A 16,009-nucleotide genomic window follows, 5' to 3' on the forward strand; every position below is an offset into this window, starting at 1 on the left:
TTTTATAGCGTTATTTCTATACATATTCTAGCGGATTTTCTATATATTTTTAGGGGTTTTCTAGATTATCTCTTATCTATTATAATTTATGAACTGGTTAATTTTTAGCGGATTTTCTATGCTTTTTCTAGCTTCTTATAATTGATTTTCTTGCTTTCTTTCTTCTAGCGGGATTTCTAGCTATTCATAGCGGGTCTTAAGCCATTTTCTAGCGGTTTTGTAGCTCGATAACCGTAAGCGATCATCCTTTGGCGCCATTCTGCTCAAGCCAAGTTTTCATTGGCCAACAATCATTGATGACCAATAAAAAAAACAAATCAATCCATCCATTTAACCATCGGTGAAAAGTACATTAAGTTAACTTTTTATTACAATTATTAGTACAATAAGCTAACAATTTGATAGATTATTCACACATTCGTAGTTGTTGTTTACATTGTAGTCTTAAATCTAAATCATGTGAAAATCTGCATGTATAAATGCAAAGTAAATAATGCCTATGGCTAGGCAGTACAAGCAACTGCTTAGCTCCTTCTTCGCTGTCTGTCTTCAATTCTCATCCGTCAATTTCTGCGCTAATCTCTGTATTTCTGAGGTTCATCCGAGGTTCATTCACTTCTCCGGCACATTGCATTGGATGCAGTCCTCCATTTGCGCTGTATAATCCTCAATTTGGATGGTCGTCTCAAAGAAATTGTAACGCAAATGCACCGCAGTGGTGGCTGCGTCCAGAATCTGCTTGGGATTCGCATTGGCAGCTGCAACGAAGAAATTGTTTTTAAAATGGGATTCCGAAAATGTTCGCGACCAAATTTTTGGGGCTACGCTTAAAAAGCCATTTGAAAAATAATTAAGCTAATTGCACCCTTCGCATGAACGAGGCAACCACCAGCAACAGCAACAGCGTCAGCGTCAGCAGAACCACCAGCAACAACGATAGCACACAAATCCATTGAGATAATTACCATATAGATACTATATGCACACACACATACACTTAGTGTCCATGGCTGGCTACTCACCAATTGCCAAATGGGCAGATAGCGCCACTTTATTGATGCTCAGGGCCCAAATGCGAAGATTGTGGACGCGCTCCACGCCTTGAATACCCTTGAATATCTCCAGTACTTCGGCATAATGCATATAGTTGGGTGTGCCCTCCATGAGAACCTGGGAAAGTACAAATAACAAATTAATATATATATAATTTATTTAAAAAGTGATCTTTCTACATTTTTTACAATATTTGAGGTAATTTCTTGTATTAAAAAGATGGCTTTAAATTAATAACGAATTATTTTGATTAGAAATATGTTGTGAATTTTTACAAAATAATCTCTAACGAATCTTTTTAACTTTTAAGCAAAGTTTCATTTGTTAATTGATTGCATATGCTCAAAAAATATATTATACATATTTCCTGTATGTAAATGTTATATATAAGAAAATAATTAGTATTTTTATTATCAAAATAAAGAGCTAGTTTACCATAAATTTTAAATTAATGGCGTCGATTTATTTTATGAAGCTAAGGGTTTGTTTTTTTACATCATTTTCATGAATGATAATTGATTATAGATGCCCAAAAATGTACTTTCTTTTATTGCAATTTAAATGTTATATATTTTAAGACAATAATTAAATAATTTTGCTATTTAAATGTTATATATTTTAAGACAATAATTAATATTTTTATTATCAAATTAAAGAGCTAGTTTAGCGTACATTTTAAATTAATGGCGCTGATTTATTTTACGTTCTTGAAAGGTTTTTTATATCATTTCCAATGAATTATTTCCAAATACATATCAAGAATTAAATTATAAACCATGCTCTAATAGAATTTCGTTCGAATCAAAACAACTTCAACTGAAAGCCTTTTATATAAATCCGGTATAACTATAAATGGTAATTAAATTATTGCTTTAACAAAGTTGTGGAAAAGCTCTTTTTAAAGTGAACGTGTTTACGATTTTAAAACCAATTCATATCTACGTGGAATTCCTAATAAAAGATTTATTTTTGGATTAATATTAAGCACTTTTACTAAACATCAATAAAATCGTTCAATATTATAAACAATAAAGAAACTAGGCTATTTATTATGCGATCTTTATTAGAACGATTCTTCTAATTTCAGGTATTTTATGTTATAGACTTAAGCCACTTTGATATCAGAAAAATATTAAAACTCTTAAATCAAGGCTTTCATGCTAATAATCACGACTTAAGGCTAATAATTTTAACAAACAACATTCTGCTACGCCTTCCTCCAAATGTGGTTTGTAAACTGTTCAAATGCAAGCAACTTGATTTGCTTTAATAATTTCTTAAGGGGATAGCTATATATATAATACGTAGTACTTATCCAATATGAAAAACGTATTATTGGAGCGTTTCCAAAGCTAACAGAGATACCAACAAACCAGAATACGCAGAACAAAGCGTATTGCTGTAGAGCTAGCGACTCAAATGCTCGTAAATTAGGTAATTAAAAAATATGCAAAGAATTTTCAGCCACATGTCTACTTATCAAGGTCTGATATGGTATCTATTTAATACCCCTAGCGTGGATTCTACAATGCCCCTTTCCCCCCTCTGTATTATACTTAGTATGCAGAGTATTGCTTTACTCACCAGCAAGGCATCCTTCATTATGGTAAAGGTAGTGAAGAGCACAATGATGGAGAAGACAAATGTACAAATCGGATCAACGATGGCCCATTCTGGCCAAAAGTAGATGACACCGGCAGCCATAAAAACGCCCACACTCTGAATCATATCGCCAATGACATGGATAAAGGCAGCACGCACATTCATATTAACGGCTTCCCGTCCAGCATCGCCGCCATGATGGTGGGCGCCCGGTGCCGTTTCGGCCATAACAGCAGCCACATCCAAATCTCGTGTCGATGTCACTAGCTTCGAGTTCTGATAACTAAAGCTAGGCAGACCGCTGGCGGGCAGCTCTGCATCCTCTGGTGCTGTCGGATCGAGAGCCACGCCGCCCTCAATACGATAGGTGGGCGAGGCGCTGCAGGGTGTTAGTGTGGTGCCTTGTGCATGAGCCAATTGAGCAGCAGTTGGCAAAGCATTCTCCTTATTCTTTTGCTTCTTGGAACTCTTGCCACCGCCGTGACTGTGACCGTGACCGCCGCCATCGCCACCCCCCAGGCCATGCGAATGGCCGTGTTGTAGCTGCACGCCCATGCTGGAAAGAAATGCACAAAATTGAAAATTGAAAATGTCAGCGTCAAATATTTAATATACTTGAAAATGTAGCGCAGCTATGCAATGAAGAGAGAATGCAGATGCAGCCCACAAAATAAGCAACAAAAAATGTTGCCTACTTTTTTGGGCAATCCGGACGGCGACTGCAGCCGCAGCGGCAACGGCAACGGCAGCACCATCGGCATTGTTTGCCATTTTATTTCGCATATTAATGCAGTAACACACAAACAACAGCAATGCATACCAACTACAACAACAACAATAGCAACAACAAACACCGCTAGTGCTGTCACACTAGCCGTTTCAAAAAATTCTCATCAATTTTAAGCCGCAGATTTTGAATATGAAATACTTGTATGTTTTTGAATTGCAAAAAACATTTCTCATCGATCATGAAATAGAAACAAAATAGAAATAGAATGGAAAAATAGAAGAAACACAATAGAACAAAATATTATTTGTTCACAAATTTAAAGTCAACTTTAAGTATTGTTCATACGGCAGGTGTGTTTATTTGAAGACAACATTTAAACTCATTGTCTTTTTTTTAAATCAAAAAAATTTAAGGAGTTTTTCTATTTATCATTAAAATTTTAGTACGGTTTAGGTCAGTTCTAACAAATAGCACTAGGCACAAAAAGAAAATGTCTTGACCTTTTTCAACAATTGTATACAACTATACTATATTTCCAAATGAATTATAGTTTTATTGGATAAGCAATTTGATTAGCTTTCCAACTTATTGTTAATACTAACGTCAGCTATCGCTCATGAGATTTGGTCGAAGCTCTCAATATTTGTCAACTATAGTTTATAGAGAGAAGTTATAGTTGAGAGGGCATGTCTTATTCCAATTCCTCATCACTCAAACATAAGTAAATACATATATAAATATATTAATTAATTAAAGAATAAATAAATAAATAAATTCAGAAACAAATAAATTAATTAATAAATAATTTAACAAATAAATAAATTAATAAATAAACGAGCAAATAACTAAATAAATAAGTACACAATGGACAAAATCGAGCCACTTTTTTAAAAATGTATTTGTATAACAATTTATTTTTGCCAATGTAATAAAACAAAATAAAAGGTGAATATAATAAATTTCAAGTAATTAGAAAGAGTATGACTTGTCATTTGTTTTCATTTTTAAGATATTTTAAGATATATAAAATAATTCTTAGATAATGTAATAATCCTCAAAATATACTTATTAACTAGAAAAAAGTTTCAAGAATAGTCCCAAATCATTTAGTCTTGTGTAGTGAATCAAAAGCACTGAAATGTTTCAAACTTAAGCTCATATTCCAGAATAATTCATAAAGTCAAAAATATTTAGAAACAGTGTAGCGCAGAAAAAGAAAGAAGGAAAGAGTTAGAAAATGTCTACAAATACAATAAATGGTTATATTTTTAAACAAATACCGTAATAAAATGATGTGTTATTTTGTTGTAACTAATTTTGGATTATTTTGTTGAAAGAGCATCACTGACGCAAAGGCTCAAAGCCCTTAAACATACACACATACGCACACACACACATACATAAATACGTTGTTCCACCGGAAGATGTGCGAGCGACTGTTATAGCCGCTCGACTGCTGCCCTGCCTGCCGAATTCGGCCGGATGTACGGCATGCAAATACAAATGTATTGTCGAAATTGGCAAGCGCCCGTGCCAGCAACTGAACATAACCTACATGCCACGCCCACTCACACGTACTTCCATACACACACACACACACACACACACATGCAGACAGGGCCGTTTGTGTCAGGCAGTTAATAGCTCGCCACATTGACTTTTTATTCATTTTAAATGCTCCGACATTGCAGATTTATGGGTTTTCTATTTTAAAAAGGCCATGGTCGTTCGTTCATTCGATCGGTTCGCCTGTCCGTCGGTCCGGCGGTCGTTCGGTCGGTCGGTCATTCGACGCGGCTGCTGCACTTAGCCAGCTTTTTCAATGCATTTTGGCTGTCCGGCAAACAATGAAACGCGCATCAATAAATAAACTGGGCATGAATTACGCAAAGAGTTGTCGAGTGGCTTGGCAAGTGGCATGAGATGTTGTAGGAGTTGTGTGCCATTGCCCTCAACCGATGTGCAACTAATTGATGTGACGTCAGGCTAGAATAAACCACACTAGAGGGCAGTTTCAAAACTAATCTCCCCTTAAAAAATAATTTCTCAACTTCTTGGCTTGTTAAAAATTTCCTACTTACAAATGAAAACAACTTATGAATAAAAGACAAGCTATATTTTTCACGACTAATATAAAATAGGTATCTATATGTAATTCAAAGTTATTTTTATTTGCCATCAATCAAATTATAAATATGTTAGCATTAGCTGAAATAAAATGAAATTCTAGCACTTGGCTTTTAAGCCTTGCAGAAAAGCAAGAGTATACCAATCCCTACCGATTAATATACAGACCTTGTTTAAAATATAAACATATTTAATTTGCAGCCTAAAGAAATTTGTTGGTGCCTTGCAAAATGTTTAAAATAAATATGTGTACAGTACCCTCCTGCTTGCATAGGAATAGAAGCAAATAAATAAACCAATAGAAAAGGATATATCAGAGAAGGAAATATGTATCACATTTAAATGAAGAAAGAGAAAGTAAATAAAACCCAGCACGTTCAGATGATAGAAACTCTAAACTGAAACGATTTATAGCGTTTGAACAAGAAAGAACTTCAAAAAGGACTCCCATATGCTAGCAAGTTGAAATCGTTAGTTCTGGTCTGCTCAACGAAAGGTGATGATGATGATGAGGGAGTTGAAAAAACACTTACACCTTATAAAGCGTGCTACAAAAAAACTATTATAGCAACTAAATAATCGAGCACCCAAAAAAAATGTTTTTAAATTAATCTGGTTAATATATTTAACACTTGAAGTACCTTTTTGTTAATTTTGAAAATGGTTAGCACTTAAAAACAGCGCTAATTTGAACAGCAACTTTTTTTAGGTCTAGGTCTAGGTCAATTTCTGATTTAAAACCAGGTTTTCTAGGAAACCAAACACCATGTTAAACGAGTGCTAGATGTTTGTGTTGTTCGTTACTAAAAGCGCTAATACTTAATATTATTTTATTTAATAAAATAATCAATATACAAATATTATTAGAAATTCTACAAAAACTTTTCGGTTTTACTCGTTAACAATTAATTAGCCTTGTATGGCTTAAGAACTTGTCATTAGATATTTAACTGGCTTTTAATTCACTTTTTATTTATCTCAAAACCTGCATTTATATCAGAGTAGTAATTGTCTAATGACAGCCAAACTAACTCTGACATTATCAAACGTCTTTAGTGACAATATAAAATGTAAAAATAAAAGCAACCTTCAGAAAATGCGAATAGAAATTTGTGACATTTGGCTGCTTTATCCATTTACAAAATAAATCAAATCGATTATAGTTCGTACAGCCCACCTATATATAGACATATGCTATATATATATATATATAGATATGTACATGCTCGTATAAAATAGCACTCAGTTGTAAAATGCGCGTTAAGACGACGTAATAAACGTGCCGGTGGCCGAGTTGTTCTCAGCTCAGGACTTTCCATGTGTGCTGCAGCTTAACGAGCAGTTGAGGCGTTGGTGGCCTGCTGGTGACAATGTTTCCTCTATAGCCAAGTACTCAAGTAGCCAACACACAACCACCACCAACCACAGCCAACCAGCAGCAGCAGGAGCAGCAACACCACCGCCAGCTGCTTGGTCACATACGTTCGAGGGGAGACGACACTGGCAGCCAAGAAGATATGCGCTAATATTTATGTTCCTGTCAATTAAATCAGGACATGGCGTATACGCCACGTTGCCAAGCAGCACGAGTTACTGCTGCTGCTGCTGCTGCTGCTGATTCTGATGTTGTTGTTGCTGTTGTTGTTGCTGGCAGTCTGCTGGTGTTGGCGTTGTCATGGCTGTCGTTTGTTGGCCACTAACGAGGCGAGTAAAGATGCCGCAAAATCAAGGGAAATGCTTCATTGCGCGCTACAAATTACGGCGACGCAGTTGGAACAACAATGGAGCGATGCTGCTTGGTCTGCTGATGGCTTCAGCACGAGCGGAATGTGCAGCGGCAGCGACTAAAGCTACAGTTACGGCCACAGACGCAGCGCAGTCGGCAGCGTCACGTTGTCACACAAACACACACACACACACACACATACACAGGATAGAGGAAGCAGCGAGGAGCATGCAGCATTGGCATTTTTTGCGCTCGAGCGCGCCAACTCACACACACATACATACATAGAAGAGTACAGGAAAAATACACACATGCCGCACAGTGTGATAATCTGTGCTAACGGCAGCATGCAATAAAAAAGGATATCAAAGGATTTGGTTTTGTGCAAAAAACGTGATCAGCTTGGAATACGCAAATAATTACACTTCACAGGAAGCTCAAATAACAAGCACTATTATTGAATATTCGTAACAGCTTTTAAGTAAACACATTTTAAGCTTTAACTTCAAATCTCAAACATATACAAAAATTCTCGCTGCCAATTTTCACAGGTGCTACAGAAATCTGTTTTGATAATATTTGAGATAATATTTTGTCTTGAAATTCGATTAACAACACTAACAAAACAATCATTGAAATACAATCTCTCTAGCTTTTCCCAACAATCTGCATTAAAAATACTTTACCTTTCGTTTTTGTGTATTATTTAATTAAGTAATTCCTAAATCTTTAGTCACAACCGAACAATAATAGTTTGGTATTAGTTCAACAGTTAATATTTCCACATCAACAACTTAATTTCTAAGCTAAGAACCCACTACACTGATTTAATAATTATTCTTTAAATAAAACAACAATTTATATATTTTTCTGAATTGAATCTTGTTTTAGGAATTAAATGAAAGTTAAAAATAAAACTCATATTTGTTTCAATTCTAATTCAATTATGAAATAAGAATTACGTTTCTCCTCCACACACTATTTTTTTAATTTGTCAACCTTCTCTATAAATCGGGGCATAGCTGCCGTATTGCAAATAAAATTCCGCCAAGATCGAAGGCTTTCATAGAGATTATTAGACATTTATTTTAAAAGCTTGCTTATCTCTTAAATTGAAACTATAATGTACTGTTATTACATATATTTATTGTAATCTGTATCGTACAACTTTTGATATAATAACGTAAATTATATAATAAAAAAAAAATAGTTTAAAACAAAATGAAATCTTCAGACTTTATAATTAGATCGTCGTAAACATTATTTTCTAATTGCTTCAAAAGCAACTCTTCGCAGTCCAATTAGGCAAATCATTTTCAATGAGGCTATCTAAAAAACGTTAGGATTAGAGCAACCAGTTGTCCATTTATAACCAGCATGATTTTAATTTAGTAGGGTATATGAGTAGCTGAGGTAAGAAAATAGTCTGATGGCTGGAGCATTGCGTGTTGCCCGTCTACTTAACGTCCGTATACTTAGCGTCCGTATACTTAACGTGCGTATACTTAACGTCCGTATACTTAACGTCCGTCTACTTAACGTCCGTATACTTAACATCCGTATACTTAACGTGCGTATACTTAACGTGCGTATACTTAACGTCCGTATACTTAGCGTCCGTATACTTAACGTGCGTATACTTAACGTGCGTATACTTAACGTCCGTATACTTAGCGTCCGTATACTTAACCCATAATTCAACAGACGAAACTTATGAATGCACTTCATTTAATTAACAAATATTAATATCAATGTATAGACGATTAGTTAATATCAGAAATTGTTCAGATAGTTGCTAAAGCAATGACACTGTGCCTGGCATCGATTGTACTTATGTCTTTGGCAATCGGATGTTCAAAGTCAAAAAGCGTATGTGCTTGCTGTGTTTTGTGTACACACACACATGTATATATAGATACATACGTACGAGTATATAGTATGTGTTGACCAAGCCATTACAAAGAAGAGGTGGCTCAACAACAACAATAACAACAACAGTGACCAATACAAAAAGAAATAAAAACAACAGCAGCAACAAAAAAGAGCAGAGACACTTTGCACAATTTATTTAGTGCCCATCAACGCGCTCGCTATTTCAGACCTCATAACCCCCTCCCCCACACCATTCTATATTCCCCGCCCACCCACTCGCTGTCACGCTTTTTCAACTGTAGCGTTAGTTTTTGAAAAATTATGGCTCCATTTGCAGGCAGGAGCAGCACAGGAGCGGCAGCGTTATGCCTAGTCTAAGGAGTTGAACACGAAATTGAGTTGTCAGGCTAACAAGCTGAGGGGCTTACAGACCGAAACTGACACTAGCCGAGGTTAGAAACAAGATGAAGTATCAGAGCATAGGACATCGACAAGAAGAGAGCTGTAAGAAATGGCATATGATCGTGGGCCAACAATTGAAAAAGAAAATCAAGAAATTGATTAGAAATTGGCCAGTTTAACATCATTTGATTAAATAATTAAATAAATTAAATAAGTCTCAATGGCAGCTGCATGAACTAAACAGATAGACTAAGATAGAGAGATAACAGCAATCCAACGCCTTACTCACTACATATGTAAGACAAATTATTGTTTGGTTAGAACATATTAATATGAGTTTAATAATATTCATTATAAGATTTACTAAGCAGCTAAATAGTTCAATACACTTATATATGCCATTAAATAAATAAGACTATCTTTATTATCATGGAATGCCAGATTCTTTATAAGTATGTATTAGCTCCATTAATCAAAAACTTAAAATAGAATCCACAACCTCTACTTTTTCTAAAGATTTAGACAGAGATAGATAAAGACAGAGAAAGAGAGAGGAAAAGAGAGCGAGAGAGAAAGTGGAGAAAACCGCTGAAGGAGTACAGCATTCTTGAAGGAGCCCCACACGCTAAAAGTGTTCTTATAATTTTGAAAGAGGAATGAAGTGTTAAAGAAGTAAAGAAGGGACTGAATAAATTGTTAAGGAAGTAAACTAAGCTAATTTTAATTAAATAAAGTATTCAAAAATCAAACGCTGTGCATTGCTTACTTCAACCAAAGACTTCAGCAACCCTTTCATTAATTTTTAGTTTCATTTCATTAATTAGCTATTAATTAATTTAAATTTCCTCTCTCTTATACGTTTTTATTGTCAAATGTCTAATTTTAAATGAAATTCGATCATCATTTTTTAGACATAATTGTCATTTGATTACGTTTTTCATATCAAGGCTATTTAAGCTAATAAGGCTTTATTATAAAGTTGTTTTTTTCAAGCCGACAGCTTGTGTTTATCGACTTACAATAAAATAAAGTAAAATGAAATATATAATACCTATGCCCTATTAGCAATCGTCCTAAGATCTGGGTCTTTGAAAATCCCTAATGTTATGTTAGAATATGAAGAAAGTTGGCAACTTATTTAAAATTTGAAGGAAATAATAATAATAATAAAAAAACATAGAAAATTTGAAAATATATATAATAAATTGTAATGTTTAATGTCAAATAAAGCCAAATTATATTTTTAAATAAAATAAAATAAATATATGACGAGCTTAAGAACTTAAAAGTAATCAGATACTTGTAACGTTAGGAAAAGGTTTGTTAATAAGTTAATAAGCATTTAATACTTAGCAAGAAAGAAGCCAGCTTAGAAACTTAATTGCGAACTTAATTTCAAAGCAATTATTCACATATTACTGACAGCGAAATAGAGCCGTGGATTGAAAAGAGTTTATAAGATGCTGCCTTTTATGCTTTGAGCCAACTTGGTCGCCAACAGTTTGTAGTCTATAATGCACATCATGTGGAAGTGTATATGTCATGGCCATGCCCTCAGTCACATATTTCAAAGGTTAGCAGCAGCTGGCAAATGTCTCAATTGCAGTTTAAAGCACCGGACTTTGTGAGAATTGTGTGTTTGTGCATTCAGCTTAATGGCCTTAACGAGTTGTGGGATGGCTTTAAGTTGCCACTCTGGCACTTAACCCAACGAAAGCGCCAACTTTATATATATTTTTTGTTTGTTTTATTATTGCAAGGCTTTTGCTAATTGAACTAAAAAATAGAACTGCAAGTAAAGCACGCTAACTAAATGAAACTAAATAAAAAGCCTTCAAAACTATGCGCACTGCAGGGCCATTGAAAAAAGCGCCAGTGACGTTAAGGCAACAACAACAAGAACAGCAGCAGCGGCAAGAACAATTGAAAAAGCAAGTTGAAACTCACATAACGATAAAAGGTGGCCATTTAATTTCGTTGTTCGACGTGCAGCACAACACGTTGGCGCGGTTTTGACTTTACTTGCTTTCTTTTATGGCTCAAGTGAAGAAAATGCCGCTGCAACCGTTGCCCCCCCAGTCCCCCTTTCCCCTCTGCTATTCTGCTATTCTGTGTATGCCCCCACACAGCTGCTTCAACGCTGCTCCCTCACACTGCTGCCGTTGCACGTTTTTCACAATCAATTCACGTAATCAAACAATTCAAGTGGCAAACACTGAAAATGCCAACGTCAACTGGAAAATTTGCGCTACTACCAACACAACATACATACTTACACACACACACACACACACACACTCACACCAGACAGTGGAAAATGCTTAAATGCAATTTCTATCGACCTATTTCTAATTAAAGCTAAATATTTAATCAACCTTTGGGCAGCAGCTCAGCCCCAGATTCCTTCTCATAGACCTTTTCATTGGCAACCAACATGCCGATATGCCAAACATTTTTTTTCGTTTTAAAGGCCAACAAATTTGTTGGCAATCAACAGAAGAAATTCTTTGCAAGCCATGTGGGATGCCAAAAAAAGCTGCTTATAAGTTGATTAGAAATGTTAACATTATTAGCTGGAGATGACTTTTATGACTTTTTCACTGTCTCAAAACACTAGATAGTAGATATTGTTATGAACTGTAGCTCTCTGTTACTTATTTTTAATACCCAGCTTTCCAGAATTTGTTAAAAAAAAAAAGAATTCCACAAATATAAAAGATTTCGTCCATACATATCCTTCTCCATATCTGCTTATTGTTTTAACTCTAAGCTAGTTTTCATCAATTAAAAATTAAATAAATAAATGAAATAAGAATTAATAAAAACAAATAATATTCTTTGCGTAGGATTTAGATTATTCTGCCTTTTTCTTTATATTCGCTGCTCATCTCCATACTTGTAACCTAAAAATAATCATAATATCAAAAATAAAAGGAGCAAAAAACACTTTTAAAATATATATATATATATGTATGTATAAGTAAAATTTAATTGTAAAATTAATTGTGGAGTTAAAATAGAACAAATAAATATACAATTAAATTAGAAACGTAAATGGAAACCTTAGGTAATGCTGTAATGTTATATTGATAGTGATCTAACTATATAATTACTAATAATTTAATTAATTAGAAGAATAAGAGTTATAAGAACTATAACTAAATAAATAAATACAATAAATAGATTCCAAAAGTCATAATCTAAGCTCAACAAAAAGGTCATCGCTTCTTCTGACAGAAAGAATTGACAGCAATTAGCTTTATTATATTCGTATAATATCGTTGTTTACTTAAAAGTCATTTTATAGCATTGCAATTTCTTATTTGAATTAAAAAAATTATTAATAAATTTAATCTATTTTCTGTAATAATTAATTTTCATCCAAATAAAAGTCTATTTTTTTGTGTCATTTTGGAAGAGCAAGAATGTTAAGTTCCTTTTTACAATAATTTTTATTTTTATTAATAGTTAGTTCATTTTAGTTCACATTTATCAAATTATTTATCAACAAAATGTAATAATTTAATATTGAGTTTGAGCTTAGATCAAATCAGCAATAAAATAATTCAATTTTGCTTTTGTTTATCGCTTTATTCATTCACAGTTGCCTTTTTCAATCCATTTCTTAAGCTTCTAATCATTTCATTAATTTAAATAAATCATTTTTTACAGAATAGCCACAAATGTAAACTTTAAATGTATTTTAAAATTCAAGTTTTTTTTAAAGCCGAATTGCAAGGAAGCCACACATTGGAAATGAAATCCGATTGACATTTTGCAAATTTTCCATACCTGCTACTTTTTCTAAGCTCTGCAAGAACCTTAGAAGCAATTCCTACTATAACAACAAACACACTCTTACACACACACACACACACACATGTGGGACGGCATTGAACGCTACGATTTATGCGCCAAAAACTATGCTTCGACAGCCACATGAACGAGCCGGCGCATGGGGCAGCCAGCCAGTCGAGCTAGCAGGCAGGAAGGAAGGAAGCGAGTTAGCGAGCAGCAGCCGCAACAACAACAAAAACAAGCAAAAGAAGCAGGAGCAGTGGAAGCAGCAGCAGGTGCAAGTGCTGCGCTGAGCGAAAAGAAAAACATGGTCAGAAAAGGGGGAGTTGGGCACAAAACACGAGCTAAGTCGTCGTTGCCTTTTGTTGACGCAAAAATTTTAAACTTGCAAAAAGTTGTCTCTAAAATGTAGAGAAAGTTACCGCACACACAAACACACACTCACACACACACACACACACACATATACACACACATATCAAAATATATACACATACATATGCATGCCATGCAATTGTAACCAAAAAAGTGCAGTTGGCTTGCAGTTTTGCCTGCCCCGGTCCGGTCCGGTCAGGTCAGGCCCGGCAGTCCGTGCCGTCTGATTGCCGCAATCAAACCGTCGGCCATTTTGGAAAACTGCCCAGAACTAGACAACGACTTGAGGCAAAGTTGACAAAAGTTGATAAGTTGGCAGCACGGTAGTCACTACTTTTGCTGGAGTTTTGCAAAAATTATTAGACATGTTCGCAGCAATACTTGTATAGATTTTTGTTCGTTAACTGCAAATGGAAGAGATTATGGTTGTCAGCGATAATCTCCCAAATATCAAGATTATTTCAAAGATTCTAATCGCACTCAAGACTATTACAAACAATAACATTTTGCTCTTCAACCTGCCGCTGAATTTCAAGGAGTTTCCAAAACCTGTTGCTTTTATAAGAGATGATAATATTTTAGAAATTCAAGCATAATTTCGAACATTTTAGGAACTTACTTCAAATCTACATATATACCTCTATATATAGATTTTTTTTGGTTAAAAAATATTTTCTTAAAAAATAACTGTAAACGAGGATGATACCAACATTCTTATTTTAGTATTATTTATGCATATTCCCCATGATTACAAAATTTTAATTTTTCTGCAAAATAATATATTATTATATTAAGTTTTTTTTATAAAAAAAAACCCAAATTGTAATTTTGTCCTTTTTAGTAGGGAATAAGGAATACATTTGTATATATCCTTAAACAATGACCAAAATTTAATTAAATATGAAAATTTAAAATATATACTAGATATATTTGATAGTATTTAGGTATTTTCTTATGATTTATCGAGTTGAAGCTCTGGTTTTGGCAATGTAAGCCGTAATTAATCTTATAAAAATATTTTGTTTAAGTGTTTTTTGTTTTGCCCAAAACTCAACTATAGGAATTTGTCTTGGTACATTATTTAAGAATCTTTATACAAAATTAGCAAAATTCCATTTTTTGGAGCAAAAATAACAACAATTTTATGTGCTTGTTTAAAAATAATGATTATTGATGACTTAAAGAATAACTTAAGATAAATCATTATTTTGTGAGAAAAAATATATAATTAAAAAGTAATAATTATTTTGTAATTATAGTTCTAACAGTGCCTGATATATATTTATCACTCTAAAACTATCAATTGTCCACATTCAAAGTCCTATGAACTGCACACATGAAATAAACTTAATAAAACACGTTATCAATTAATCTAATTAATCAACAACATACTCGTATATCAACCTATTTTTTTTTTTTTTTTTTTTGAATTGTCTGAAACTAGTTTAATTTTTTTAGTTAATATTATGTCCAAATATGTACACTTCTTAAAATTATCGCAAAACCTGAGTTATTTTTCGCTTGCTTAGAGAAAAAGTGTCTAATTTGAAATAGGTTTCTCCTAATTTTAGAATTTATGTTAAGCAATTATTTCTGAAATGCGAGCTACAAATTAATTATTTAAATAAACACCATTACTTACAACTTATTATTTTAATTGTGAATAAATGAAATATATATTTATGTATACACAATTATTTCTGATATGCGAGCTACAAATTAATGTTTAATTTTAATAAAATCCATTACTTGTAACTTCTTCTTTTAATTACGAATAAATGAAATATATATTTGAAACTTTTTGCACTCACATGACATTAACGAGAATTGCCAATCCGGATGTGATCAGCATGATCTTGGCATCCACCTCGTAGTCGCCACTTATAAGGCGTCCAATGGCCAACCAGACGAGTATGCCTGTGATGACCCAGATCATAAAGACAGAGGCCATGGCGCCAATGACTTCGGCACGATACCAACCAAAGGACATTCTGTTGGAAAGATAAAAATGCAAAATTGTTGAAGAGAGAAAAAAAAGAGCATTAGTATGATTTGCAGAGGCAGTTGATAAACGCGCCCAAAAATTTGTCAGCTGCCACTTTATTAATTTTTCTCTTTGTTTGTTTTTTTTTTTTTTTGGGAGTTGCCCCAACGCTCCAGCACACTGATAAGGTCAGTCGAGCAGGTGGACAGGTGGACAGGTAGGCAGGCGCCTGGGTGTGGCCCCCGGCGACCATTTAATTTTTGAATGTAACGCACGGATGGGGACACTTTAATGTAATGAGCGCATTGCATGTGTGGGTGACCATCATTTCTGTCGCTTA

General features: G+C 34.1%; 1 protein-coding gene across 2 annotated transcripts in view; it reads right to left on the reverse strand.

Annotated features, from left to right (window-relative positions):
• Positions 1-341: 341 nt before the first annotated feature.
• The window catches only part of LOC115626352 (zinc transporter 2), a 34,644-nt gene continuing 18,976 nt past the window's right edge, over positions 342-16,009 (reverse strand). For both annotated transcript variants that reach the window (XM_030521702.1, XM_030521703.1), the window contains 4 exons: positions 15,497-15,676; positions 2,638-3,211; positions 1,023-1,170; positions 342-758 (listed from right to left, as the gene is read on the reverse strand). In XM_030521702.1, the coding sequence (XP_030377562.1) occupies positions 613-758; positions 1,023-1,170; positions 2,638-3,211; positions 15,497-15,676 (1,048 nt within the window). In that variant the 3' untranslated portion in view covers positions 342-612. The remainder of the gene's footprint in view (positions 759-1,022; positions 1,171-2,637; positions 3,212-15,496; positions 15,677-16,009) is intronic.

The sequence above is a fragment of the Scaptodrosophila lebanonensis genome, unplaced genomic scaffold (assembly GCF_003285725.1).
Source record: "Scaptodrosophila lebanonensis strain 11010-0011.00,11010-0021.00 unplaced genomic scaffold, SlebRS2 tig00000085-arrow-pilon, whole genome shotgun sequence".
NCBI lineage: Eukaryota > Metazoa > Arthropoda > Insecta > Diptera > Drosophilidae > Scaptodrosophila > Scaptodrosophila lebanonensis.